This window comes from Cadophora gregata, assembly GCF_030347475.1.
Source record: "Cadophora gregata isolate MNR1 chromosome Unknown scaffold_6, whole genome shotgun sequence".
NCBI classification, from domain to species: domain Eukaryota; kingdom Fungi; phylum Ascomycota; class Leotiomycetes; order Helotiales; family Ploettnerulaceae; genus Cadophora; species Cadophora gregata.
Window position 1 is genome coordinate 901,335 of NW_026695929.1, and position 23,889 is coordinate 925,223.

Below are 23,889 nucleotides of genomic sequence, written 5' to 3' on the forward strand. Positions count from 1 at the left end.
GGAGATGTTTGTGGACACACGTCTCAGGCTTTAGTATCAGCCATTGCGATCAATTGCTTTCCCTTTTCTGTCAAAGTCTTTTGACTTCAACAAATCTCTCAAGCTCCCTTCGGCATGCGATGTACTTCTGTTTCGTCCTTGAGATATATCGCTGAACGATCCACTATTCTTAGTCCATGGTAGCCAGGAACCAAGGCTTCCCAGGATCGATGGTCGTCCGTCTGGTTCTGGTCTTAGCGTAGAAGCAATAGACTCATTTCGAATCAACTTCGGTGCTGTAAAAGAACTTAAAGCTGGAGAAGTGTATTGACCTGCCTCAAAGACAGTGATTGTTTCCAGATCTGTGGCCGTTGAGGTCTGGGGACGAGCAGGCTCACTGATCAAAGACGTCGGCGAGAGAACCTGGGCACCTGCGTCATGCTTGGATACTTGAGCATTGTCAATAATCATCGATGCAAAGGAAGCTGATTTCGACCGAACATGTTTTGAAGGGCGTTCAGCAGCTGGCCCAACTTCGATTGCTTCCTCAGATGCTTTCTTGGATGCCGCTTGGAGTTCTTTCCGGGCCGCTCTTCCACGAACTTCCTCTGCTATTACGGCTGCGGGCTTCTTCTTTGACTTGTCCTCATCTGAAGACCTTGAGGAAGACATGATTGTTTCCAGCGTTCCATATGCCACGGATTTCGTTCTTCGGCCACCACGAGAGCCTCTTCCAACTGGCCGAGTCTGCTCGTCGTCTGAGCCGATGGCCTGAAGTGTAGGGCCTCCAGCAGCATAGGGGCCAACACCAAGGCCAACATTCTGTAGAATAGCTTCCCCGCGACCATGGGGTGGCATATGTACCTCGTACTGGTTACTGAGACTGTACTTACTTCTTGCACATATCTCGGCAATTCTTTCCAAATCTTCTGCTACGCCGTGTTTGATCTCCTCCATGATTCCTTTGAAAGTGAAAGCCTCAACAGGCGGCATCTTCAATTCTGCTTTTCCGGCTGCCATAGCTGACCATCCATTCTCTTTCTTCGCAGTGACGATATCTCGTTGTTTTGAGGGAGGCCTGGCAGCTCCAGAGTATGTCCTCACAATTACCGGCTGACTAAAAGTACTATTTCGTGCACCAGTTGACTTGGCATATCGATGACGGGAGTGTGTCGCACCATTCAGCTGTCTCAATGCGGAGATTCGAAAGGCAACAGTTGCTTCGTCAAGGATATGTTCGCCACGGGCAGCTTGTTCGGACTCGACGACGAGACTGGCAGTGGATGTATTTGCACTCCAGAGGCTAGGTGGGAGGAAGTGGAGAGGTAAAGAATGTCGACGGTGGGAATCTGGGGCCGATTGAGGAGTTTTTGGCTTGTGTTGCTGGCCGTGCATTGAGGGGTGATTTGAGATAAACGCTGGCAACGCTCGGGGCGTCGAAGCGTTCGGGATGGTATTGGCATCGGCGGCCATTGTGTGGAGCTCAGAGCGGATGCACCGACATATTTCTGCAATATTCAAGCAATTGCTGTGCGTGGGCCGTAGACAGTGGGGAAGAATGCGGTGCGTGGTCGTGTCGATGCCCTGATGAAAAGTTCTGTTGCTGTGTCTGGTCTGCATCCGCGAGAGGAGAGCTGCGGATCAATTTTGCCTGGATGCCTCCTCACTGGCCCGGTGCTCTGCTGCCACTTCATCCCGCATGGGCCGATCCCCTGTTGGCTGGCTGGCTTCCCCGGATTTGGCGCGGTCGGCTAGACCGAAACGGGGAAGGTGTACCACCTTGGCGGCAGCGCTTATGGACCACCCCGACTGCCCGACCCGACCCCTCACAAGCTCTGGTGGACCACCAGGACCACATCCGGACCTCACCAGAACACACACTGCAAACATTAACATCAACATCAACATCAACACCACACCACAAACTCCTTTGCAGAAAGCCGCGTCGAGCATGGCGTCGTCGGCAGACCGAGATAAAGATACGAATCCAGACGACAAGCAATCAAACCCCGACAATCCATTCATCAAGTTCAGACAATTTGCGGATACCCAAATCAGCTCACTCCTTCAAGGCATTATTGGCCTCCCGTCTGCCTTCTCGAAAAGGCCCTCCGACGATCCGCGCTGGGCTGGCATAGACGACGGTCTGCGGAGGCGAGATGAGCTGCAGGCTCGGCAGAAGGAATTGAAGGAGTCAGAAGCTAGGAAACTGCAGCGCCAAACAGCGGACGAAGAGCACCCATTTACCAGAACCATGGACAGGACAGATGCACTTGGCGAGGGATACCAGCCGTTGGGAGAACAGGAAAACAAATCCGAAATGCCAACAAAGGATCTACCGCTATACTCGGCCGTCAGGAAGTCTCTTTTCACTCATCTTCAAATCCCAGATTTTGATGAAGCTGACTGGAACGACCTCAACAAAACTCCAGCCTGGGGAGAGAATGGCTTTCTAGTCCAATACTACCCTTTAAAAGTCCTACCTCATCAAAGATCCTCCTTCTTTGACAGGGATTGCATGACCATGACCCACTGCTTGGTATACAATGACCTCAACAGCTCCAGTTCCCTGCGCTCGGAATATTCGCTTCTGCCATACCTACTCTTTTCACCATACTCGCCCCTCAAGCTTGAGAACGATTTTCACCGCTCATACTTTCGCTGGAGGGCTGCATTCGAAGATTTGATCGCGACGAGCCAACCACCAAAAAAGCTTTCCGCGTGGCAGTTTATAGCGGCTACATTACCTGCAACACCAGCAGTTTCGCCCGAGGGTAACTTGCACTGGATCTCGAAGCTTAAAGCCCTTGGTTATCTTCAGGAGAAAAAGTGCATCAGCGACGATGACCATGAAGCACTGGATCACCAGCTGTCGATAATGCTATATGGATCACAGAAGGACAAAGAGTGGGTTGACACTGATGATGAAACTTCGTCGGGTAAGCCCTCTGTTACTGGTCTAGCACGAGATACGAGAGCCGCCGATCAAGACCTCGAAGCGACGAAGAGTCCAAGGACTGAGCAGGAAATGTATGACCATTTCCTGAAATGGGCTTCATCACCGCAAGCTATCAAGGAAGTGTTTCAGGCCGGCGAAGCTTTCCTAGCATCGCTAGAGAACGACGACCCCTCAGGGAGGAGAAGAGAGCAAGATGGTGGTTTTCCCCGGCCTCCATCGCTCATGAGAGAAATCTTCGAGGTCACGAAAGCATTCCGAGAGCTCTCCGAACCTCAGCACAGCTCCTCTGACGCCCAACAGTCCGACAGGACTACACAGGATGTCAGGACTGCCGAGTCTCCAGACCGAGTCGTGTCCTCGAGTACAACAACTGAACAGACTGTACATGAAGATGGGACAGTTGAAACTTGTGTTACAGTCTGGAAGAAATTCAACAGTGGGCGAGAGACGTCAACTACTACGCATCACTGTGAAGATCCAGCTACTACAGAAAGTAGGCCGGACGAGGTTGAGACCTCCCCGAAAGTGTTAGAAAAGGGGGGGAACGAGATTGAGAAAGTAAATCAAAATGGAAAATCGGGATGGTTTTGGAATTGAGCGATTTGTACAAGATACCTGGGGAGTTTGGAGTGTGATATGATTCTAAACTCATGGACATGAACCCTTGTTTTGGGGATGGGGTGAAGAGGTTTGTTAGCGGAGGGAAATTTGAGCTCCTCACCTCAACGTTGGCAACACAGGCAACAGTGTATCACCAAGTAAGCAAAAGTCTATAATGCACATATCGAATCCTTGTTTGACTTGGAAAGGACATTGTACTTCTTTTCAATTTCATCTCTCTCGCCACCTGCATATGTATTGATAGAGTTCGTGCAATTTTTGTTCCAGTGTACCATCTCACTTGATGTCAATGTTCGTTTTTTAGAAAAGAGATATCTACTCTATTCACCACCAGCCCTCACCTCTTTAGACTGCAATTCACCCGCATAATCTTCTCGAGCACCACTACGTGAAAGAGCATAGCTGGTTGGTAGCCTCATATCCGACTTTCCTCCGAGCCATCTCGCGTTACTTCCCTGGACCGAAAAGCAGAAAACAATAAACAGGCTTCTATGTTCACTCGGATCTACGATACGTTTGATCATACGCCAGGTACAACCCGCCATCACACTCCCCCACTCATTCCGATCACCACCTACTATGCATCCCTTGAATAGCAGACTACACTCACAATGGCGCCTCCGACCCTGCTAGCGCTCTTATTCGAGAAGGCCAGTAATGTCGACATCGAGCTGAACAAGCGAAGCCTCTCCCTGGCCGGCAGCGATCTGGCTAAACTGATTCGCCTTCGTTGTGGTATCAGAGGAGAAAAGGGTAGAGAGGTCTCTAAGACGGGTGAGGTGAAATATAAGAAGGAGTTTAAGTTGTTTCCTAAGTTGCCGTTGGAGTTGAGGAGAATGATTTGGTGGGTTTTCAAAGATACCAGAGTTGCGAGAACCTAGAGCTGAGTGGATGCCTTTTGGGCAGTGTCTCTCTTTGATTCTATGAAGCAAAAATAAATGGTAATCCAAGATATCTATTTAGGAAGAGAGCAGTCCCTCTCTTTCCACATCGGATTATTACTGTTGAGAACAGACTGGACAGTCCCGGAATAAGAAACGCACACGGCCCACCGACCATCACGTATCGCCCCCATCCTGCTCTCGATCTGATGATCACCTGCAAGGAGTTCAAGGAAGTTTTATATGAGGTGTGCTTTGCTTCCGTCAAATTCGCAGCCAAAATCAACAATATCGCCGAAAATGTTGAAGCTCCGGAGGTGGTCAATTTCAAGAAAGAAGCAAGACCATCCATGGCAAGCCAGCACATTAGTTACGACGATGATGTCTTCTACCTCACCAATGGCATTGGGTATCTCGCAGATCTCGAGCGCAGAAGCCCTATCCCACTTGCCTCGATCAAGCGAGTTATGATACCGCACAAAATCTACAATGAAATCATTAGCGTCGACTCCGAGCCGTACGATGTCATACTGCAAGCCTTGACTGGCCTCGGACAAATCATCTTGCTCCACTTTCCCAAACACACCTTCCCCAGCCACTATATGAACAGCCCAGACAAGGAGCCCGCCCGTGGTTACGAGGCAAGAGAACTCCTCGCCTGACCTTGGCTCTCTCTTGAACCGCCCATGTCTCTCAAACGGTACCATATCAACGAATAACGTGTCTGTTACTCGTTTCTATTCGTTTATACGCATACAGCCAGTTGGGGAAGGGAGGAAATGGTCCATATTGGGGGAAGAAAGTTGACAAGGAGAAGTTCAAGAAATTCCCTGATATGAAGGTCTACTATGTTGATGCGTCCAAGGGTCGTGTTGGTCCTGAGCTTGTGGTCCAGGATGAGGATCGGTACGAGTTCAGATCACTTGATAGTAGGTGGTACTCAGTCTCCACTGGCATGGAGGCCGCAGGGAGTTGTGGACTGAAAGTCTTGTCTTACGACCTTCAAGTCAAAAGCTCATTGGAGAACCTATTCTGTCTTATTCTCTTCGGATACAATCTGTTGAAGAGATTGTCCAAAATACTGTAAAAGAAACCAAACTCTTCACAGCAAGGCTTTCTGGCTGTCCGAGGGCACTCATGGCAGCCTGAACAAGAAATGAAAAACATCACAAACCCTCCTCTTTTTTGATCCCAGTCTTCGTCTCCACATGATCACTCCTCAAATAATGACCCTTAATAAACCCACTCGCTAGTACCGCCAACCCTGAGATCCCCGTATAGAAGATCCACATATTCCGCATGCTCCACGCATATGCTCCTCTGACCGCCAACTGCTGCACTTCGTTTTGCAGCCCCTTCACAAGATACACATTAGCACCTGCTCCTCCGTTTGATAGCATATCCGTGATGTTCAGAGGGAGATTGGTCGGTGCTTTGCTCAGACTGGGAACTTTGATATCCATTGAACTCTGGAAGATCACACCGCCGATGACGACTGAAATAGCTGTAGCGAGACTCCGCACAAATCCAAACGTCGCGGTGGCTGTCGCAACATCCTCTTGTTTAGAACAAGCCTGCAAAGCTATCAAAGGAGCTTGGAAAAGCAGACCAGCGCCGATACCTGCGATGATCTGGAAACCAATGATCTGGGCCAGGGGTGTGTGGACGGCGTAGAGGATGTACAAACCATTGCCCAGAGTCATTAACAGAACGCCGGCGTAGATGAGGGGGAGGTAGGTACCGGTGCGGTGGATAATGAGGCCGACTAGGACGCCAGCGATGGCTTCGGTTACGGTGATGGGCATCACGAGGATTCCGGAGGCGAGGGGAGAGGAGAGGTGTACAGATTGGAAATACAAGGGCAGGTAATATTCTGCTGCGATGTAGACCTGTGATTTGAGTGAGTTAACTTGACGAGCTAAAGGTAGCACGCTACAAAAGGAAACAGCTTCGAAGAAAAATAAATGAGATGGAGAGGTTTCGTACCATGCCATGCCACAACGTCAGCAACAAACACGCCACGTTCGACTTATTCGTAAACAAACTCATTGGCATCAACGGATACTTTGCCAATTTTCTCTCGCAATATACGAATACCCCACTCATCAAAGCACCAAACACAATCAGACAAATTACCTTGGGCGAATCCCACGGTACAGTGGATCCACCAAATTCCAAGCCAAGAAGTAACATCAGGACCAGTCCGATGATCGAGAGACTACCGAACCAGTCTATTGCTTTGAAGCCCTCCAGGAGTGGAGTACGAGGGTTGTGCACGTCGAGATAGAAGAATAGAATGATAAATGCGGCACCGGAGAGAGGCAGATTGATCCAGAAAGCCCATCGCCACGTGAGTTTCTCCGTGAAAGCACCGCCGAGGATTGGTCCGATACCGCCGGCGACGATCCAGACGAGCTCCATCAAGCCGATATATAGACTTCGGCTCCTGTTTGGTCATGTCAACAACGCCCGACCAAGCTAAGCGAACTTCCCTCTCCAAAGTATGCGACTTTTCAAATGACATGAAAAGGGAAGTCTCTGGAAGGATACAGAAGAGAAGCGGTAACAAACCTCACGCTAAATAAATCACTAATCGTAATAATCACCATGGGAATCATTCCACCTGCCGCGCACCCCTGAAACGTCCTACTAACAATCAACCCCTTCATACTCTTCGCCTCTGCACACCCAATACTAGCCACAAAGAATAAACCATCCGCAATCAAGATTACCAGTTTCCGGCCAAAGATATCAGAGATTTTCGCCCATATGGGACCGGCTGCAGCACTGGAGAGCAGATATGCCCCACCGATCCAGACGTAGCCTGAGGAGCTGGACAGGTCGTGCGTTATAGTTGGAACAGCTGTTGCGACTATGGTTTGGTCGAGAGCGGTTATGAACATAGAAAGCTAGATTGGGTGTGAGCGAGAGTAACGTATGAGTGTGGGATATGAGGGGAAAAGGGATCGCGTGGGTTGGGGACGGACGTAGAGAGCTGTCATGATAGCTGTTATGCGGAATTTGCTTCTTGACGAATCAATCTCGTCTTCTGATGGGATTGGTAGGACTGCATTGACTGGTACAAGCTCAATGTCTGGGGAAACATGCTTGCTAGGCGAAATGGAAGATGGTGCCACTGCAATTGGGGGGATTGAAACAACTGGTTCGGTTGTCTTAGAGTCCGACATTATTCCAGAACTCCGAGAAAATTATATACTTATGCGAGATTTAAATCAAGGAAATGACATGAGAGACAAGAAATGAAGTTGGGGATAAGATAGTGAAGTATCAAATTTCAATCTAGTCTAACACGCCTTCGGACATCTTCACCCCACTTTCATTCCTGACTCATGCGGGGTTGCCTGGCGTTGGCTAGTCAAAATGTAAGCTGATAAGCATCTCAATTCAACACGGGACTAAGATAGCCCATGGCCAGCCTGGAACACATTTTAACGGAGTAAATAAGATGCTGCGGAGTTCGGCATTGTCCCAACGTCGCTCAACGGTGTAGCTTTTTCAAGGCCGTGATGGTTGCGAATTCGAGTTTCGACTCTGAAATTCGTTTCAGCAAAACCGTGTTACTTATTCAGATTACTAGTACCATGAGATGAGACGCAGAATAGTCCTGGTGTTTGTGTTTCGACTCCGACTCGCTATCTCGTAATCCCAAGATTCTCCTCCTGAACCGTGGGCCGAAAACAACGAAGGCGATCATGCGCCGCAGACTATATCTTCTTTTGCCCCCTTTGCTAGTGAATCTCGGCCAAGCGTCTTGTGTCACCAGCTCTCAGGCGACAAGCCAGAATATGATGTATGCATGCGCCAGAACTCTTAGTTATGGCTTGCTAATTTCACTCCTTCCAAGGTATTTTGATGCTCGTATCCAGGAGAGCCAATCAAAAGAACCCAGCTGTTGCTAAGCGAATTGGCAGGATGCAGATAGATATCGTGAAAGAACACAGCAAAAAGCATATATAAACACAGCTATTCAGCCAGGAAATTGATAAGGAATTGGATTTCTAATAATCCTTCTCATTTATTTCTTGTCGGAGCAGTCGCGAGTCACCATACGAAGAAATTCGCCTCGTCCAAAGGACTCTTGGCGTACGGTGCTTCACAACGTTCAAGCATCCATACAAATACATTACTGTCTAAATCTTTGGAACTGGCAGGTACAATGCCTTCTCATCAAAAACACGTCCTCATCGCAGGCTGTTCAGCCAACGGCCTTGGCGCCGCTCTCGTGGGCGTCTTCCTCCAGCACGACTACCACGTCTTCGCCACACTCCGCGACACTTCCAAAGCGCCTTCACACTTTTCGACACTCAACAAAATCACTCTTGTGACCCTCGATGTTCTCTCCCAATCCTCAATTGCTTCAGTCGTTGACGCTGTAACCAAGAAAACAGGTGGTAGACTCGATGTACTCGTCAACAACAGCGGGAGATTCGACGTCATGCCAGGCCTTGATGCATCGATTGAAGAGAGCAAGATCTGAACTTTTGGGCACCATTGGCGATGATTCAAGCGTTCTCGCCACTCTTGGTTGATGCCAAAGGGTATGTAGTCAACGTTGCGAGTGTGGCAGGGGTGTTGCCGTTGTATTTTCAGAGTATGAGCCTTCTTCTCATTCTCGTCCCTTGAATAAGGTGTATTTTGAAGTGAGAATTGATGTTTGACATTGGAGAATAGGTATATACAGCGCCTCTAAAGCCTCTCTTATCAACGGGAGCGAGATCTGGCGCCTCGAACTCGCTCTCCTCGGCGTGCGGATGCTGACTGTTATTACTGGCTCCGTTTGCAGTAATGTGTTCAAGAATATGCCAGGGATAGTGATACCGGATAATTCGTACTATGCGGCAATTGCGAAGAATGTTCAGGATCTTGGTGATGAGAGGTTGGGGAAATATGCTATTAGTGCTGAGGCGTGTGCCAACAAGGTTGTCGACGGGGTAGAGAAGGGGGCTACTGGAAAAGCTTGGTTTGGTGGTGGAGCTTCTGCAATGGGCTGGGCGGCGTCGCTACTTCCTGACTGGCTGATGGTAAGCTTTTCAATCTTGTGACCTTTAGCGATGCACGCTGATGAGTTTAGGATCAATCCGTGACTGCTCTTGTTCCCTGGGTGACGAAGATCCAGCGATGAAGCGGTGTCAATGAACAACGAAACAAGTCAGGCCATCTTGGCAATTGGGAATATATTAGAAGGCAGACATTTGTGAATTAGCCATATGTGTTAAGGCTTCTGTAGTACGATTGTTAAATGAAAAAAAAATAGGAAATCCAACATATCATGGCTTCAGATTCTGCCAGCCCACAAAACCCTGCTGGCCTTCTTGGTGAATCTCATTTTCGTTCGGACGCGCCATCCCAATGACAAAGGTACTTCGAGGACTGTCATGGCTGACTGTGCTCTCACGTTGATTCAGGTTGGGACTTTGCATTGCACTAACAGGCGAGGCAGCTCTACCTTGAGGAGTTCCATCTCCAATCTCAACAATCGCCATTCCAGTCGGCCTTGTTGCCCATCTGCTCTCTTGAGCGGGATTTGGCACTCCAACTACTTCGTTGACGCTCTGCATAATGGGTTTTGCGGTCGGGGTATCCAGTTCATGTGCCATTGGGCCCCTACGGAGTGCTTGAACTGCGGCAGTAGGTGGAACGTCATCTGCAACTTCATGGAGGTGGGTCGAGTCGATCTCGTGAACATTGGGATTTGGTGATTGTTGGGGGCTCTGATAAGGCGGAGGGCCAGGGCTCAATGGTGGCGAGCTCAGGGAAACTGGAATGTATTTCTTCGAGATCGGCATGCCTAGAAGAGAGTAGCGATCTGTAATTGAGCGACTTAGTATAAAGATACACATTGATGTTCTCTAAATGTAGCATAATATGCTTTGATCAGGTGGCAGTGACATACTAGGCTTTTGTGACTTAGATTCGTTGATTGGAGAATGTTCGGAAGCACCCGCCAAGTAAGCTCCTGCAACAGACTGCTTGTGCCTCCGTCTTCGACAAAACCACAAGATCGTCAAACCTATGAGGAGTATCGCAAGACCTCCACCAACCCCTCCAGCGATTGCTCCAATATTAGCACCAGAGCTGGTGTTCTTTGGCAATGGAGTCGAATTGGATGTCTGAGTTGCAGAAAGAATTGATGAGCTGGAAGCACTTGTGGCAGTAGGTGAAAGCTCCGAAGGAATTGTTTTGAAAGCTGCTGGCTGGAGAGAACCTGCTGGGCAACCGACTCCATTACACGGATTGACTTCACAACATCCTTGGAATGTAGGTCGTTGAGGGACATCGCAGGTCCACCACAGCCCTTTCGCACATTGCGTGTTAGGAAAATAGGTTCCATTCTCTGTGGTATCCGGATTGGTACCACTTCCTATTCCAGCAGCTCGCAAGTTGGAAGTGGGACATCCTCTATTGTCACCACGGCATGGATTACTGATACAACAACCAAAGAAGGTTGGTGATTGAGCTGTGCATGTATACCTAGGAAGATGCATCAGTGACAGAATTGAAAGGTGAGCCGCAAAACTAACCAATCTCCACCCACAGGACAGATTCCTTTTTCATCTTGGGACATAGTGAGACCACGCTGAGGGGGAAAATGTATTCAACAATGTGTTCACTCGAACAGGGTCTTAGTTGCAAGTGACCGTTTAGACTATTGCATGAAGCTTCGAAAAGGTTTCCAGAAGAAGTGGAGAAATTGGGACGTGCTCGCACAACGAACTGGGAGAACTTGACAACAAAGAGAGTGACTGAGTGAAGGAGTGGAGCACAACTTTGTACACAAAGATCAAATGACGGTTTCGATAGAGCCAAAAATAGACCACATCGATATTCCAACAAGGATTTGAGATGCAAAGGGCAAGTGAGCTAAGGATTTGCAAGGCGGGCGAAAATTACCAGGATTTGCGATCTCATCGCAGATCTTAGACGAGATGTGATTGTCCTCCACCTTCGAGATGGCAAGGCTTAGGGGCCAGAGCTGCAGGATGAGGTGGGCGGTGCTTGAGATCGCACCAACATTGACCAACACTTGATGACCACTGATTGGAGCAAACAGGACAAACCAACTCAGCGAGTTCTTGGCTGCATGTGGAAGACGTACAGTGTTACACTCGATCCCAAAGTCAGAGACTGGAGACATAACATTCGAGTTGCTTCTACAGCGGTAGGTATAATTCTCCTCACAGTCGCTCTGAACATACCTAGATCGAATGACGTTACTCCCTTGTCCCTTTCTAAAACAGCTTCAAATCCTTCCTTCGCAAGTCTAAGAGATAGTCAGAGAGTCTCCGCCAAAGGATGTTGGGATCGAGGGGCACATTTCATGTGGCAATTTTGCTCCAACACATCAAAGAACAAAGGACATAGCATATCCAACTGAGAAGCAGTAGGGTGCTTCGAGTCTCTGCCACGACCAAGCTTCTGATAGGAAATTGACGACCGCGGTCTGACAGGAATCGGAAATTGAAGATCAATGTTTGCAGAGGAAATCTTACGATACAGCAAATATCGAGAGCTTGCAGCAGGTATAATGCGGGAAAGAACACACAGGAATAAGTCGTATGGTGCAAGTGGGGGATGCTGGTTCTCAAAGACTTGTACTACCACACACTTTGAGGGGAGTTTGCGAGATGGCTAGGCTCTGGAGGATCCCGCGAACCTAAGCGATCCTGCAGGTTGCTTCGGAATGTAAACTGCAGTTAATATAAATGACATGCGAGAAGAGAAAGAGGCTTGCCCCGCGATGAAAACGAGATTCTTTTAATCGATGTAAGCTTCCACGTGATTGTGTGAAAGCATCCCGCCACCCGTTTTCTGCTATAGTATAAGGTAGAGACCTATGTACCTAGACATGACAACACCGTTGTCAAAACACCAGTCTCAGTTCATAGAGATGTTGCCATGGCTAAATTGAGCCATCATTTTGGAAGGCAGTAGTCACGTGGCTACCACATTTGCTTAAGCGAGCGGCAGCTGCTTGTTCTTTTCCGATGCAACAATGGAGGAATTACTTCTGCTTCTAGCACATCTTCATATTCAGCCCGGGATAAGGTTTATGCAATACTCACAAACAGCAAGCACCTATCCTGGAACGACCTAAATCATTCCAGCCCGGTGGTCGGGTTACCAAAATTGCAATATACTTCAGTACTTGCTCCTTTTTCTCGGAAAAACTCGAATGCCGATCTGGGGGAAGTGCGGGGTTGATTTGAGGGGGAGCTCGCCATGAGACATTGTATCCTAGTGCCCCGTTTATCAAGGATTTGTATCGCTATGATGACGACCTTAATGAGGGAGCGAGGCTTGTCCATATAGTGAGCTTGTTACCAAATCGAGTGCGGAGGATGATTCTCCGAGAAGCTGGCCTGGAAAAGTACCAGAGCAGTGGGTCACTCCAGCATAAATCTTCAATGGTTTTCGTATGCTCTCATAGTTATGGAGAAGTTTACATGCACCCATGGCTTCATTTTGGGACTTGGTATAGGTAGATCACCCCATCTTACACATTTACCCGGCAAGTGCGGGGATGAAAGTAACATGGGAACGCAGAAATGAGATCATTCATAGCTAGTCTTTTGAAGCTCAAGTATTTCTCATAAGTTTATAATGGCCTTCGGGACTTTTCAAGGCACTTTCTGTATAATCAGAATTTGTTGAAAATGTTCAGGCATCTGAGTCTGGCAGGACTGTTGCTTCTTGTTTCGCATCCAATTGCTGGGAATGGACAGAATTCAAGTGCTCCGTCTCTGACATTCGCAGTCCCACCTGGTTACTCGACCAAAGTCTACAATGTCTCCGCCGCAACGTCGACTTTAACATATGAGTACACCGATGAGGAATTGGCGTTGCTATGGAATCAAGTAGGAAAAATTGCAGTGGGGCCTATCACGACCACAGTTTTCCCCACCCCAGAACCATCCGCGTATCCTAGACCAGGAGTGATGCACCCTATGGTATGTCAGAGTTTCGATTTGTACCGTTAACTTGGTTTCTGACAAGCTTAGGTTCCCTCATACGCACCGTCTCTTATTGCTGATAAACTGCCAAAAGACTTCGTTTGGGGTCTCGCTTCAAGTGCATATCAGATCGAAGGAGCAGCGAGAGATGAAGGAAAAGGTCCATCAATATGGGACTTGATAGCACATCGAGATTATGGTGCAGTTGCAGACAATTCCACTGGCGATATTGTTGCAAGCCATTACTGGCTTTACAAACAGGACTTTGCTCGTCTTGCGAATCTAGGCATTCCATATTTTTCTCCATCTTTCTCGTGGTGAGAATGGACAAGCACTCTTGAGTGGAGCTGATTTGGTCTGACATGGAGTTCTCTAGGCCCAGATTCTTCCCATTCGGAAATGGTCCGGTGAACAAGGAGGGAGTCGCTCACTACGATGATGTGATTGCGAGTATGGTAGAACTTGGAATCAAACCTGCCGTGACATTGTTTCACTGGGGTAAGCAATTACATACTACATACTCCATTGCGAATTATTAACTGTTTTGTAAGATACCCCATTGGCACTCTTCAATTCATACGGAGCTTGGACAGACCCAAGGATTGTTGATGACTTTGTGTCCTATGCCAAATTCGTCATCTCACGATATGATGAGCACGTTCCAATCTGGTATACATTCAATGAACGCAAGTGTCCTTTCATTCTTTCTTCAAAAATATTTCTAACAACCTAATGAAGCACAATATTGCAACTGGCAATACAGTTACTATCCAGCAGGAAACGAAAAAGGCAACTACCCCGCGTACCACGGAATAACAGGTGGTCTCGAAGCGCGTATTGCATGCAGCCACTACACGATTTTAGCTCACGCCAAGGTAGCAAAATGGTACCACGGGGAGTTCAAAGGCAAAGGTCGCATCACATTCAAGAATTCGGGAAATTACTACGAAGCCAACGACACATCCTCAGCAGCAGACGTCGATGCCAGAGCGCGAAACTATGAATTCGTACTTGGGTGGTTCGGTGGTTGCTGGCGAGACGGCGACTACTCCGCCATGTTGAAAGAGACGCTTGGTGATATGCTTCCCGAGTTCACTGCCGAGGAGTTAGAATTGATCAAAGGCTCCTGTGACTTCTTTGCTATCGACCCATACACTGGATACTTAGCCACCAGCATTGAAGGCGGCTCAGCAGCTTGTGCTTCCAACTCGAGTCATCCTGACTTCCCAGAATGCGCAGGCAGTTCGAGCTTAGCAGCAGATGGCTTTCCTCTGGGTCCTACAGCAGATAACGACGTAAGCTGGTTGTACAGCACTCCTATCGCGGTTCGGAGATTCTTAGGCGTCATCACAAAAGAGCTCTTTCCTACGGTAGGAGATGTCGTGGTCTCTGAATTCGGATTTGCGGAGCCATTTGAGGGAGATCAGAACAGTCTGAGTACCATCTTGTGGGACTTGCGAAGAGCCGATTACTATCAATCATACTTGGATAACATTCTTGCATCAATCGTAGAAGACGGTACTTCCCCTCTGCCAGACCCTTTTTTTTTTATCGTCGCAAAACTCAGTTACTAGTGCAACAATAGCTGACCAAAACTAGGTGTCAACGTCACGGGGGCTTTCGGCTGGGCGATCTTCGACAACTTCGAATGGTTTGAGGGAAGCCATACGAAGTTCGGCTTACAGTACTATAACCAGACTTCGCTGGAGAGGTATCCGAAAGCTAGTATGTTCCAGTTCTTGGATTGGTTCAAAGAGAAAGGAGGCGCGGTTTTGGAGGGGGCTGGATCCGCAGGTGAGAATGCCAGTGCGATACCGAGAAGGTAGCTAGCTGCCTTAGATGAGATCCACTGTACACTTTCGATACATACTCGCTGCAATAATGGAAGTGCCAGAATTATTATACCGTGACCTCACGCTATGCTGAACATGTAAGTGACCGGCTTGGAGGCAACTCTTACCAAATTGCCTTTACGTGTCGATATGTTAAGAGTAAGTATTTCGACTACACCATCTTCACAAAGGTTTGTTGGACGCAGATTTCGATATGAGGACGATGAAGCATATGAGGCTGAGCCTTTTGCGATTTATGAGTTAAGAAAATCTCTCCACTGGCCACAGCACTGCCAGGATGAGAAGGGAGAAGAAGATATTGGATTTGGCATTTGTGGCGGTACCTTTAAAGTCGTATTTTCAACCCTCTTATATTACTACGAAACCGCCTCTAATATTGTTTTTGAATGCATCAAAAAACTAATTGTACTTTAAATAATATCTCTATTATTCAAGAGTATTATTACAGTGCTTTTGCAGCGCGGAACAGTTTCGAAAAAACAGATTTTAATCCCTAGCGTACTTTCCCTAATATTACCTTAGAGCAGGTTGATTAAGCTCTACTGAGTGGAGGCTCTAAGTTGTATGTAGACTAGTGAGTCTCACCTTGAGTACAGGGATTTAAAAAGTGTTTTAATCATTTAGTATACTATAATACTAGTACAGTTTTCAGTCCTTGTTCTCAATAACTAAGCGTGAGTTAAACTGAATTCAGTAATCCGGATGTAAACAAACAGCTACAGCTTGTGGAGACGTAATTTTAAACTCGTGTACAAGAGTTTCCTCGTACGTCTCCACGTAACTTTCCCTTTTTCAGTTGCGGCTTTAATCTGTTGAGTCGTGCACGGCCGAGAAAACTGTTTCTTCGAAACTGTTCCGCGCTGCAAAAACACGGTATTATGCCACTAGAAAGTGGTGAAGTTATTAGGTCAGAATCAAGGTTTAAGCGTTGCGCACAAGTGATTCATTTAGCTTCCCGTAAGGAGGGACATTCCTTCGCATTCTCAAGTTCGAGTTGTCGTCTCTAGAGCGCTGTGACGATTCAGGGGCACCCAGCTGGCTTGGATGGCTCGGTTAGCTATTCCCAATTGGGAAAGCATAAACTCTGTATATTACCCCTTTATCTCTTTTACCTTCTTTTTACCTGACTTCTAGATTCTAAAAGAAGCTTGGTTACCTTCACTTGAAACCTTTGATATGTGAGACCGATATTTCAGCGTAATTTCGGCCTTATCCCCTCGTCCGCTGAGACACTGCCCAAGCTAGCAGGGAATAAGGAGTAGGGGTTTCAATTGGTCACATCACTGAATGATAGTTGAGCCTCATCTTCCGGCGAATAAGAAGGCCTTGTTCAGCTTCCCCTGCTAGCGCGGGCAGTGTCTCAGCGGACGAAGGGATAGGGCAAGCGTCACAAGCGGATTCCCGGCCGCGATTTTGTACTGCAGAGTAATAGACAAAAACCAATCAGTTCTAAGTCTCCCAGTGTAGAAATTGAATGAGTTTATTATCTACAAGTTCTGTAAATTTGTACTCACTTGTAAAGTGCGAAGAGGAAAGTGGGATGGGTCAAATTCGTTGTTCTAAGAGCTTGTGTTTTCAGATTTTATTCTTACGGCACGGACACACCACATCTCCCCCTACCTAGGTATGGCCAAGCACTTATACGATGATATGCCTCCCAACACTTAGACAGCCTCGTTTGACAACGAGTCAACGGTCTTACTTGACAGCGTCAGCAAACACTACGACCTCCTTCTCTTGGACGATGCTCCCATGCGTCTGACCAAGTCGATTATTGATGAACTTGAAACTAGGAGATATCTTAAGATTGAGAAAATGTCTTCTTCAGTGAAGCATTCAATGTAACGTCCGGCGCCCCGTGAACCGGGATGCACACCACACCCCTGCCAATGACCGAACGCGTGCTGATATGTAGGCTGCAGAATATCATATCAGGAAGCTCGATGTTTGGAGCCGGGTAGCTCCGCGAAAAGCTGTCTCGAAATTGGTGCTGGCATGTTCCCAGCGAGTTCGCAATTCTGTATAAAGTCAAGAAATGGTCCCATCATTATAAAGGAAGTGGCTCCTGTCGACTTCATACTTTCTCAACTATTCCCCTCTATATAGCATGGTTGACAAGAAGGTCTTCCTTCTCGCAGCAGTTCTGCTTGCTCAGAATGTTCTCGGTAATCCATCTTCGTTCCTCCCAGGGCCGATTCACCGCAAGTCTGAATCCGCAGCTCCTCTATCAGCAGATTCCAAAAAATCTGCCGGCAAGCCTCAAGCGAAAGTGGTGGACGGTGCCTACATAGTTCAACTCAAAACTGAACGCTCGCTCACGAAGCGAGCCGCCGATATTTACAGTGAGTTTCACTTATTGGCTAGAAAAGATGCAGGTCTGGACTATGAGGTCCGCCAGACTTTCTCTGAAGAATCCGTCTTCGTCGGTCTGTCTGTCAATCTTCGCGGAGGTGACGTCCAAGCTTTGAAGGATCTGAACAATGTTGCTGCCGTTTGGCCAGTCAGGTGAGTACATTCCCTATAGCATAGATCTTCTCTTCGAAGGCACCATATTCGCACAATGATGCATCTGAAGGTCCTTAGGAAGGGAACGCTAAATCTAATATCTGTACTATAGGACCATCCCGGCTCCTTCGGCAGCGTTGCCACGTGACTTCAAGAAGGCAGTGAAAGAAGTCGGAGCAGATAAACCTCTTCCTTATGTTACTGGCGAGCTAGATGTAAATCGACCTCATATTATGACTGGTGTCGACAAGGCACACGCCGCGGGTATCAAAGGGAAGGGGATCAAGGTCGGAATCATCGACACTGGTGTTGATTACCGACATCCTTCACTTGGTGGGTGCTTTGGCGAAGGATGCAAAATTGCTTTCGGTATGAATTTCTCTCAGTACAATGTTTTAGTTCAAGTTGGGTGTTGAAATATTGAATCTCATGTTGATTGCTGGCTCAGGGTACGATTTTGTCGGTAATGACTATAATCCAGATCTGGGATTTCCGCCTGCAGAGAGCCCGGATCCATTGGCAACGTGCGTGACAGGCGGTCATGGATCACACGTTGCAGGTAACATGCAACTTCACTCATCTATAATAAGCCACTGAATCTCTCCAGGGATTGTTGCAATGTTGGACCAACCAGGGACCGGCTTTGGACTGGTTGGCGTAGCTCCTGAAGCTACTCTTGGTGAGGTCTTCCACTATTCCGCCGGCTATTGCTAACTAACGGTAAGGAATGTATCGTATTTTCGGTTGCGAGGGACGCTCCGATGATGATATTATCATAAAAGCCCTTCTCAGAGCTGCCTCGGATGGCGTTGATGTCATCAGCATCTCTGTCGGACACATCTGGCCTGATGAGGTGACCAACCCATATTCTATCATTGCTGAGAACCTGCTCGCAAAAGGAATTGCTATATTTGCCGCTACTGGTAACCACGCATCTTGGGGTCTCATGAGTCCGTCAGCTCCAGCTATCAGCTCAAGTATCTTTGCGGTGGGGTCAGTCGACAATGAGAAATTCCCGCTGACCTTTCAACTCACGGATTCTAATGGCCGCCATCTGCGCTATTCAGCTCACCTTCCTCAGCAGTCCCCACCAGATGGATTGATAGTCCAGGTTATGCACTACGGTGCAGACCCATCCCGGCAGACTGGTAAATATGTCGAAGATTACGAACAGGCAGCAGCCAATCTTACTCGTCTTGGAATTGATCCAGCTACAGTTATTCTTGCGACTCTGTATGGTGACTTCGTAAGTTGCTCAAAACATTCTATCGGGCCATTCACTAATTTGGACTGGCCTTCTGAAGAGCCCTGCCGACAAAGCGAAAGCTGCAGCGACCTTCGGATATAAGTACTTTCTTCAGTATACTACAGAAGATCAAGATCCCTTCTGGGGAAAAGAATACAACATTGATGAGCCCGCGGAGTGGCCAGTGGAACCAATCAGTCTTACGGTCCAGGATTCGAAGACACTATTAAGCAGCTTCGGCAAAAAGCCTTTCCATTACAAGATCTCACTCAGCACAACCGAGTATGCTGCAAAGAGTGTCACTGCCTCAACACCTGGGACTATGAGTAACTTCTCGTCTATAGGTCCCACCCTCCAGTTGAACCTCAAGCCACAACTTTGTGCTCCTGGTGGAAATATTCTGGCCACTTGGCCGCTGACATATGACGGCTACACCATCATGTCCGGCACGTCGATGGCAACACCCTATATGGCAGGTGCCTATGCCTTGATTAAATCTCAGAAGCCCCAGTTGACCGTCTCCCAAATCTACTCCCTGATGCAAAATACTGGAAAGACATTGCCGTGGTATTACAACAATAACATCAAGTCTTCCGCTGTTCATCAAGGCGGCGGTCTTCTCAATGTTCAGCACGCACTAGCCTACGAGTCGCTCATCACGCCGAGTCAGCTCAGTGCTGGAGTTTCCAAGGATTACACGACATGGAACAATACCGTTCGCTTGAACTTCACCATTTCCAACCTCTCCTTGCGCAGCAAGACGTACAAGTTCTCCCACACGCCTGCTGCCATGATGCAACATCTATGGTGGCAGGACGAGACATACAATAATATGTATCCGTTCTACGGGTCTGCAAAATTCCCTGCTTCCGAGGTCTCTATTCCAGGCGGACAGAGCAAACTGGTGTTTGTGGATATCGTTGCTCCTGTTCCGGATCCCATCACTTGGGGCAATTATTCGGTCAATCTGTTGCTGCCGATGTACACAGGGTTTGTGACTGTGACAAATAATAATGATGTGTTTACCATTCCTTACGTGGGAGAGCTTTGGGATGAGTGTAGGTGCCTCATTTCGACCAAAGTGGTCGCGCCTCAATGAAATGGCTTCGCTAATGCTGTTGCAGCTCGATTTCCCGGACGTGATAATGGCCCCCCGTCATGATGACTGCACAGAAAGGAAGAAAACGGCAAAGGTATACATATCATTTGGAGTGAATAGGTTTGCCCCATTTCTAGGTCTCATTTTCTCTTTTTACACTGCACGATTATCCCTAGAGCTTCAAGTTTAAACCTACTCTTTCCTTGAGTGCACATCATTGTTGGCAATTAGATCCGACCACTGTCCTATGTTGTTGCATTGTTTGTTTTTGTGCTCACCTGGGCGTTGCCTCTGGGATATCAAATCCTTAGACCTCCTTGTCAATAGATTTCTGAACTTATCTCACACTCCTGTCTGAAATCAGCTGCTACCTGTTGTTCGTTTGTAATGTTTGGCGGTCACTAGAATGTACAATAAAAGCAATCAAAGTCAGGCTTGGTGAACAGCAGCTTCTTATGATCATCATTGTGTTTCTAGGTAGCGGCTCTATTAACGACTCTGCATGGTACCCATCAAGCGTACCGTCAGGACGTTTTACAAATTGGACCTTTGACATGAAGAAGATCAGTCACATCAAGATCAGCCACAGTATGCGACAGCCCGTTAATACGGGGTCTGGGCAAGCGAAAGTCCCCGTCTGCACTTGGTTGGAGGCTCTGCACAATGCACCTCAACTTGATCAAATTTCGATTCTTTGCAATCTTTCTTTCTACCAGCTGCATATAAGTTCAGGAAGCTTGAGACTCAGGGTCAAGATGGGAGACTTGGTGGACTCATTCGAAGGGTGAGATTCTTCTTTATGAATTGGTGATTATGGCTTGGGTGAAACAGACTCTTCGAGTCCGGTAAATATGCAGAATCAACAATTTGCAGCTAGGAAACGATCTTCGAAATCGATTGTGCCACCCTTTGCTCTCAATCCAAGGTTTTTGCTCAGATGTCCGATGGGCAATTCAAGGTATATAATCAAAAAGTTCAAGAGCTGGAGTCTCTGGACTATGGATCCGATAAGCTGATCAAATCCAGGAAGCCACCCTCCGCACCCCAAAGTCGATATGGACGCCAGACTTGCATAATAAGTAGAGTCCTGCTTCAATGGCAGATGACCTCATTATATCACCTCGTCTGAAGCTTGAGGAGACACTGACTGGACGGCAGTTAACACTCACCGAAGTGCTTTCCGTCCTTTACTGACCAGCTGGGCTCTCTACCTTACATAGGATGAAGACTAATTAAATCATCTTGAAAATACACCCTGGCATGAACACATGTGAAGGCCGTTCAATCACCTAAGAGAGCTTCTTACGCGACTCATACATTGTGGAAACAGTGATGTACAACTCTTGCCTCCATCTTTCCCAAGCGCCGGATATGTAACACATATAATACACCTACTTCCTTCCCTTGCCCTTCTTCTTTGCACCGCCCTTTTTCTGCTGATCCAAGCCTGACCCCTTGCGTGCGCCTCTCGATCGTTGATAAGCCAGCACAATATTCTGTACACTGCCCATGTCGTGCTTGGGCTTCCGCATGTATGTCAATCTCGCTCTTCTCGCCCTCTTCTCTCTCCTCTGCACCACCTCAATACCCTCTACATTCGGACTGTAGATCTTATACCACATCTCCACGCCAACCCTCGTCAGCTCATTTCGAAGAAGAATGGCTGAATCGACGCCCCGTCGGCGGATGTTGATGCATACGCCTGCGAAAGGATCACCTGTCTTTAGTCGCACGAGGAGGATATCCCCAACTTTGGCGGCTTCGGTGTTCGTCCGGGAGAAGAGGTGACTGCGAGCGCCAGTTGGGTCGAGGATGGCTATTTGGTCTTCTGTGAATGCCTTTAAGGGTTCTTTGCATGTGTTTGCAAGCGATACTGGCGGCGGAACGATTTTGAGCTTCCTGTTGACTTTTGCAGAGTTAGCACTGCATAAATATGAAGCAATTGGATGGTAGGGTGCTATGTACCATGGCTTGTAGGCGCCTGACTTGCAGGTGGTGAAGGTCGCTTTGAAAGTGACGGCGCCGGCTTGCGGTATGTCGTCAATGATCTCGCAGCGACTTTCTGCTGTCTTGAATGCCGCAGTATTGACTTCCAGCAGCCCAGTGGCCGTAATGTGGGTGTTAGAGTCGCCATGGTTTGCGACGTGAAGGGGTTGATGTTCGTGATGGAAGCTTGGTGGTTTGGCTTGAAATTGTCCTGCCGAGCTCTGATTCGTCAAAGCCTCCTCACGCTTCCACTTTTTTTGTTGCACCCAAAAGGCTGAACAATTGGGAGCGCAGTACCTCCGTACAATGCAATCTCACGCTACAATTCCCTGATCATCAACGAAACAATTCATATAAGTCAAACTGCGAGAAGCTCACTCGGAGCTTTCTCTGCGATCATGAATGGCAAAAGTCTCACGAAGGTGCTCCGCTGCAGCAGCTGCACCATCAAAATAGCAGGGAAAGGTGTTTCAATACAACAGCGAACACTCTCGAGCTCCCCAGTACGACAAAAGCATGGTACGAATAAACACACGCATATGCAGGTTTCCATCTAACTTCTCTGTAGGTGCTATTCCTACCTTCACCGAGGTCTCCTCTCCAGAATTGCAAGATCTGTTTACCCAACTCCGCGAGCGAGTCTTCCTCCCGGCCCATATCACACAGCAACAACGAGACCTCATATTTAAGGGGAAGAACAAGAAGGCACTCGAAGTGGAACCAGTGACGGCTGTTGTAGCAGGCGAAGAGTTTACACTCAAACCTCTTGACCCACTGGCTGACGTACCGTCGAGGTACAAGAGCCTCAACAAGGCATTGTATTTGATGCAGGATAAAAGGGACTGGAACAATCTGCCGAATCTTTTGCAGGGCTTAAAGACCGTCAAATTCAAACTTCGTGAGGACGAACGTCTGGGTTTGTTACGCAAAATTGCGAAGGCTGGGCGACAGGATGTTCTCCTGGAATGCTTAAGAAGAGCCGACGAGACGGGCTTCACATTGAAGAGCCCGAGTTTCGTGGTGCAAGTGTTTTTCTGGATGCAACAGAAGGCGTACCAGAGTGACTGGGATGCTGAGGAGACGAAGAAAGCACTGCAGTGGGCGGAAATGGTGAAGGATATGATGGCAGAGCCAAAGCACCAACCAGCAGCGGGCAGCGATCCTCTGCCAGATCTTCACGAAGTCCACGGAATACTACTCGAGCTTGCTGCTGTCAGGGCTAGCAGTCACCAGGATGGGAAAGACGCGGACGGAAAGGTGGAGAAGTATGCGTCTGACCTCCTAGCATCGCCGCGACATTTTGAAGTTCGCCATAAAAGCAACCGCGGGGCACCAAACTACTGGTTAAGCACAAACATTCCAACGCTTCATGGCTTAAGAATTGCCCAAGAAGTACTCGGCGCAACATCCGAACTTTCGATAGGATTGAAGACACTGGGTGAGGAATTGGAGCCGCTTTTGTCACAAGCCAAAGACCGGATTTCAGAGACTCCTAATAGAAACGGGGCTCTTCCGACAAGTGTATTGTTGTATGAGAAGCTGTTGAGTTCTGAATCATCGTAGTATGACACTGTATACCAAGCCAGAGGTATATATGACCAATCTGTACATTATGTAGATTAGTATTGGAGTTTACGAATCGAAGGCTTTGAACGTGAGCTTCTTGAACGTTGCATTCGAGGTATTTTGCTGGTTCTATCCTGCAGTACTCCAAAAGAAACCATCGTCAATTTTCCATAGGAAATACTCTTCATAGCTGACATATGAAAATTTTGACATTCTTTTGGC

At 47.9% G+C, this 23,889-nt stretch overlaps 12 protein-coding genes across 12 annotated transcripts; 8 read left to right on the top strand and 4 right to left on the bottom strand.

The window, feature by feature from the left end:
* Positions 1-36: 36 nt before the first annotated feature.
* Positions 37-1,599, bottom strand: ONS95_012132 (uncharacterized protein; the record flags this gene model as incomplete). Its single annotated transcript, XM_058505743.1, has 1 exon — positions 37-1,599. One exon carries the CDS (start codon positions 1,597-1,599, stop codon positions 37-39), a length of 1,563 nt encoding a protein of 520 aa, XP_058358266.1.
* Positions 1,600-1,678: 79 nt separating this feature from the next.
* Positions 1,679-3,535, top strand: ONS95_012133 (uncharacterized protein; the record flags this gene model as incomplete). Its single annotated transcript, XM_058505744.1, has 1 exon — positions 1,679-3,535. The coding sequence occupies one exon, from the start codon at positions 1,679-1,681 to the stop codon at positions 3,533-3,535; it is 1,857 nt and encodes a 618-aa protein (XP_058358267.1).
* ONS95_012136 (uncharacterized protein) lies at positions 1,838-7,711 on the bottom strand. Its single transcript, XM_058505747.1, has 4 exons — positions 7,428-7,711; positions 7,012-7,349; positions 6,427-6,886; positions 1,838-6,329 (listed from the first exon to the last, which is right to left on the bottom strand). The coding sequence occupies exons 1-4, from the start codon at positions 7,626-7,628 to the stop codon at positions 5,607-5,609; spliced, it is 1,722 nt and encodes a 573-aa protein (XP_058358268.1). The 5' UTR covers positions 7,629-7,711; the 3' UTR covers positions 1,838-5,606.
* Positions 4,171-4,440, top strand: ONS95_012134 (uncharacterized protein; the record flags this gene model as incomplete). Its single annotated transcript, XM_058505745.1, has 1 exon — positions 4,171-4,440. The coding sequence occupies one exon, from the start codon at positions 4,171-4,173 to the stop codon at positions 4,438-4,440; it is 270 nt and encodes an 89-aa protein (XP_058358269.1).
* Positions 4,650-5,102, top strand: ONS95_012135 (uncharacterized protein; the record flags this gene model as incomplete). Its single annotated transcript, XM_058505746.1, has 1 exon — positions 4,650-5,102. The coding sequence occupies one exon, from the start codon at positions 4,650-4,652 to the stop codon at positions 5,100-5,102; it is 453 nt and encodes a 150-aa protein (XP_058358270.1).
* Positions 7,712-8,617: 906 nt separating the features above from the next.
* On the top strand, positions 8,618-8,938 carry ONS95_012137 (uncharacterized protein; the record flags this gene model as incomplete). The annotated part of the gene is made up of 1 exon (XM_058505748.1): positions 8,618-8,938. The coding sequence occupies one exon, from the start codon at positions 8,618-8,620 to the stop codon at positions 8,936-8,938; it is 321 nt and encodes a 106-aa protein (XP_058358271.1).
* A 322-nt stretch (positions 8,939-9,260) lies between these two features.
* Positions 9,261-9,583, top strand: ONS95_012138 (uncharacterized protein; the record flags this gene model as incomplete). Its single annotated transcript, XM_058505749.1, has 2 exons — positions 9,261-9,482; positions 9,533-9,583. The coding sequence occupies 2 exons, from the start codon at positions 9,261-9,263 to the stop codon at positions 9,581-9,583; spliced, it is 273 nt and encodes a 90-aa protein (XP_058358272.1).
* A 145-nt stretch (positions 9,584-9,728) lies between these two features.
* ONS95_012139 (uncharacterized protein) lies at positions 9,729-11,026 on the bottom strand (the record flags this gene model as incomplete). Its single annotated transcript, XM_058505750.1, has 3 exons — positions 9,729-10,267; positions 10,355-10,932; positions 10,983-11,026. The coding sequence occupies 3 exons, from the start codon at positions 11,024-11,026 to the stop codon at positions 9,729-9,731; spliced, it is 1,161 nt and encodes a 386-aa protein (XP_058358273.1).
* Positions 11,027-11,951: 925 nt separating this feature from the next.
* Positions 11,952-15,702, top strand: ONS95_012140 (uncharacterized protein). Its single transcript, XM_058505751.1, has 7 exons — positions 11,952-12,940; positions 13,216-13,409; positions 13,461-13,729; positions 13,789-13,910; positions 13,964-14,098; positions 14,151-14,930; positions 15,012-15,702. Exons 1-7 carry the CDS (start codon positions 12,892-12,894, stop codon positions 15,236-15,238), a joined length of 1,776 nt encoding a protein of 591 aa, XP_058358274.1. The 5' UTR covers positions 11,952-12,891; the 3' UTR covers positions 15,239-15,702.
* A 992-nt stretch (positions 15,703-16,694) lies between these two features.
* Positions 16,695-20,600, top strand: ONS95_012141 (uncharacterized protein). The gene is made up of 7 exons (XM_058505752.1): positions 16,695-17,770; positions 17,883-18,139; positions 18,219-18,329; positions 18,378-18,449; positions 18,496-19,016; positions 19,075-20,074; positions 20,141-20,600. The coding sequence occupies exons 1-7, from the start codon at positions 17,373-17,375 to the stop codon at positions 20,176-20,178; spliced, it is 2,397 nt and encodes a 798-aa protein (XP_058358275.1). The 5' UTR covers positions 16,695-17,372; the 3' UTR covers positions 20,179-20,600.
* A 324-nt stretch (positions 20,601-20,924) lies between these two features.
* ONS95_012142 (uncharacterized protein) lies at positions 20,925-22,260 on the bottom strand. The gene is made up of 2 exons (XM_058505753.1): positions 22,081-22,260; positions 20,925-22,021 (listed from the first exon to the last, which is right to left on the bottom strand). Exons 1-2 carry the CDS (start codon positions 22,247-22,249, stop codon positions 21,507-21,509), a joined length of 684 nt encoding a protein of 227 aa, XP_058358276.1. The 5' UTR covers positions 22,250-22,260; the 3' UTR covers positions 20,925-21,506.
* Positions 22,261-22,380: 120 nt separating this feature from the next.
* ONS95_012143 (uncharacterized protein) lies at positions 22,381-23,889 on the top strand. The gene is made up of 2 exons (XM_058505754.1): positions 22,381-22,620; positions 22,670-23,889. The coding sequence occupies exons 1-2, from the start codon at positions 22,500-22,502 to the stop codon at positions 23,662-23,664; spliced, it is 1,116 nt and encodes a 371-aa protein (XP_058358277.1). The 5' UTR covers positions 22,381-22,499; the 3' UTR covers positions 23,665-23,889.

Bases quoted from the DNA above. Each gene is read 5' to 3' on its own strand.
- ONS95_012136 (XM_058505747.1), bottom strand. From the start codon at position 7,628: ATGTCGGACTCTAAGACAACCGAACCAGTTGTTTCAATCCCCCCAATT. The intron at 7,350-7,427 runs GTCCGTCCCCAA...CACCCAATCTAG, and splicing joins CTATCATGACAGCTCTCTAC to CTTTCTATGTTCATAACCGC. The intron at 6,330-6,426 runs GTACGAAACCTC...CTCAAATCACAG, and splicing joins TGACGTTGTGGCATGGCATG to GTCTACATCGCAGCAGAATA.
- ONS95_012140 (XM_058505751.1), top strand. From the start codon at position 12,892: ATGGAGAAGTTTACATGCACCCATGGCTTCATTTTGGGACTTGGTATA. The intron at 13,410-13,460 runs GTATGTCAGAGT...TGACAAGCTTAG, and splicing joins CAGGAGTGATGCACCCTATG to GTTCCCTCATACGCACCGTC. The intron at 13,911-13,963 runs GTAAGCAATTAC...CTGTTTTGTAAG, and splicing joins CGTGACATTGTTTCACTGGG to ATACCCCATTGGCACTCTTC.
- ONS95_012141 (XM_058505752.1), top strand. From the start codon at position 17,373: ATGGTTGACAAGAAGGTCTTCCTTCTCGCAGCAGTTCTGCTTGCTCAG. The intron at 19,017-19,074 runs GTAAGTTGCTCA...GGCCTTCTGAAG, and splicing joins CGACTCTGTATGGTGACTTC to AGCCCTGCCGACAAAGCGAA. The intron at 20,075-20,140 runs GTAGGTGCCTCA...ATGCTGTTGCAG, and splicing joins GGGAGAGCTTTGGGATGAGT to CTCGATTTCCCGGACGTGAT.
- ONS95_012142 (XM_058505753.1), bottom strand. From the start codon at position 22,249: ATGGCGACTCTAACACCCACATTACGGCCACTGGGCTGCTGGAAGTCA. The intron at 22,022-22,080 runs GTACATAGCACC...ACTCTGCAAAAG, and splicing joins TCAGGCGCCTACAAGCCATG to TCAACAGGAAGCTCAAAATC.
- ONS95_012143 (XM_058505754.1), top strand. From the start codon at position 22,500: ATGAATGGCAAAAGTCTCACGAAGGTGCTCCGCTGCAGCAGCTGCACC. The intron at 22,621-22,669 runs GTACGAATAAAC...ACTTCTCTGTAG, and splicing joins CCCAGTACGACAAAAGCATG to GTGCTATTCCTACCTTCACC.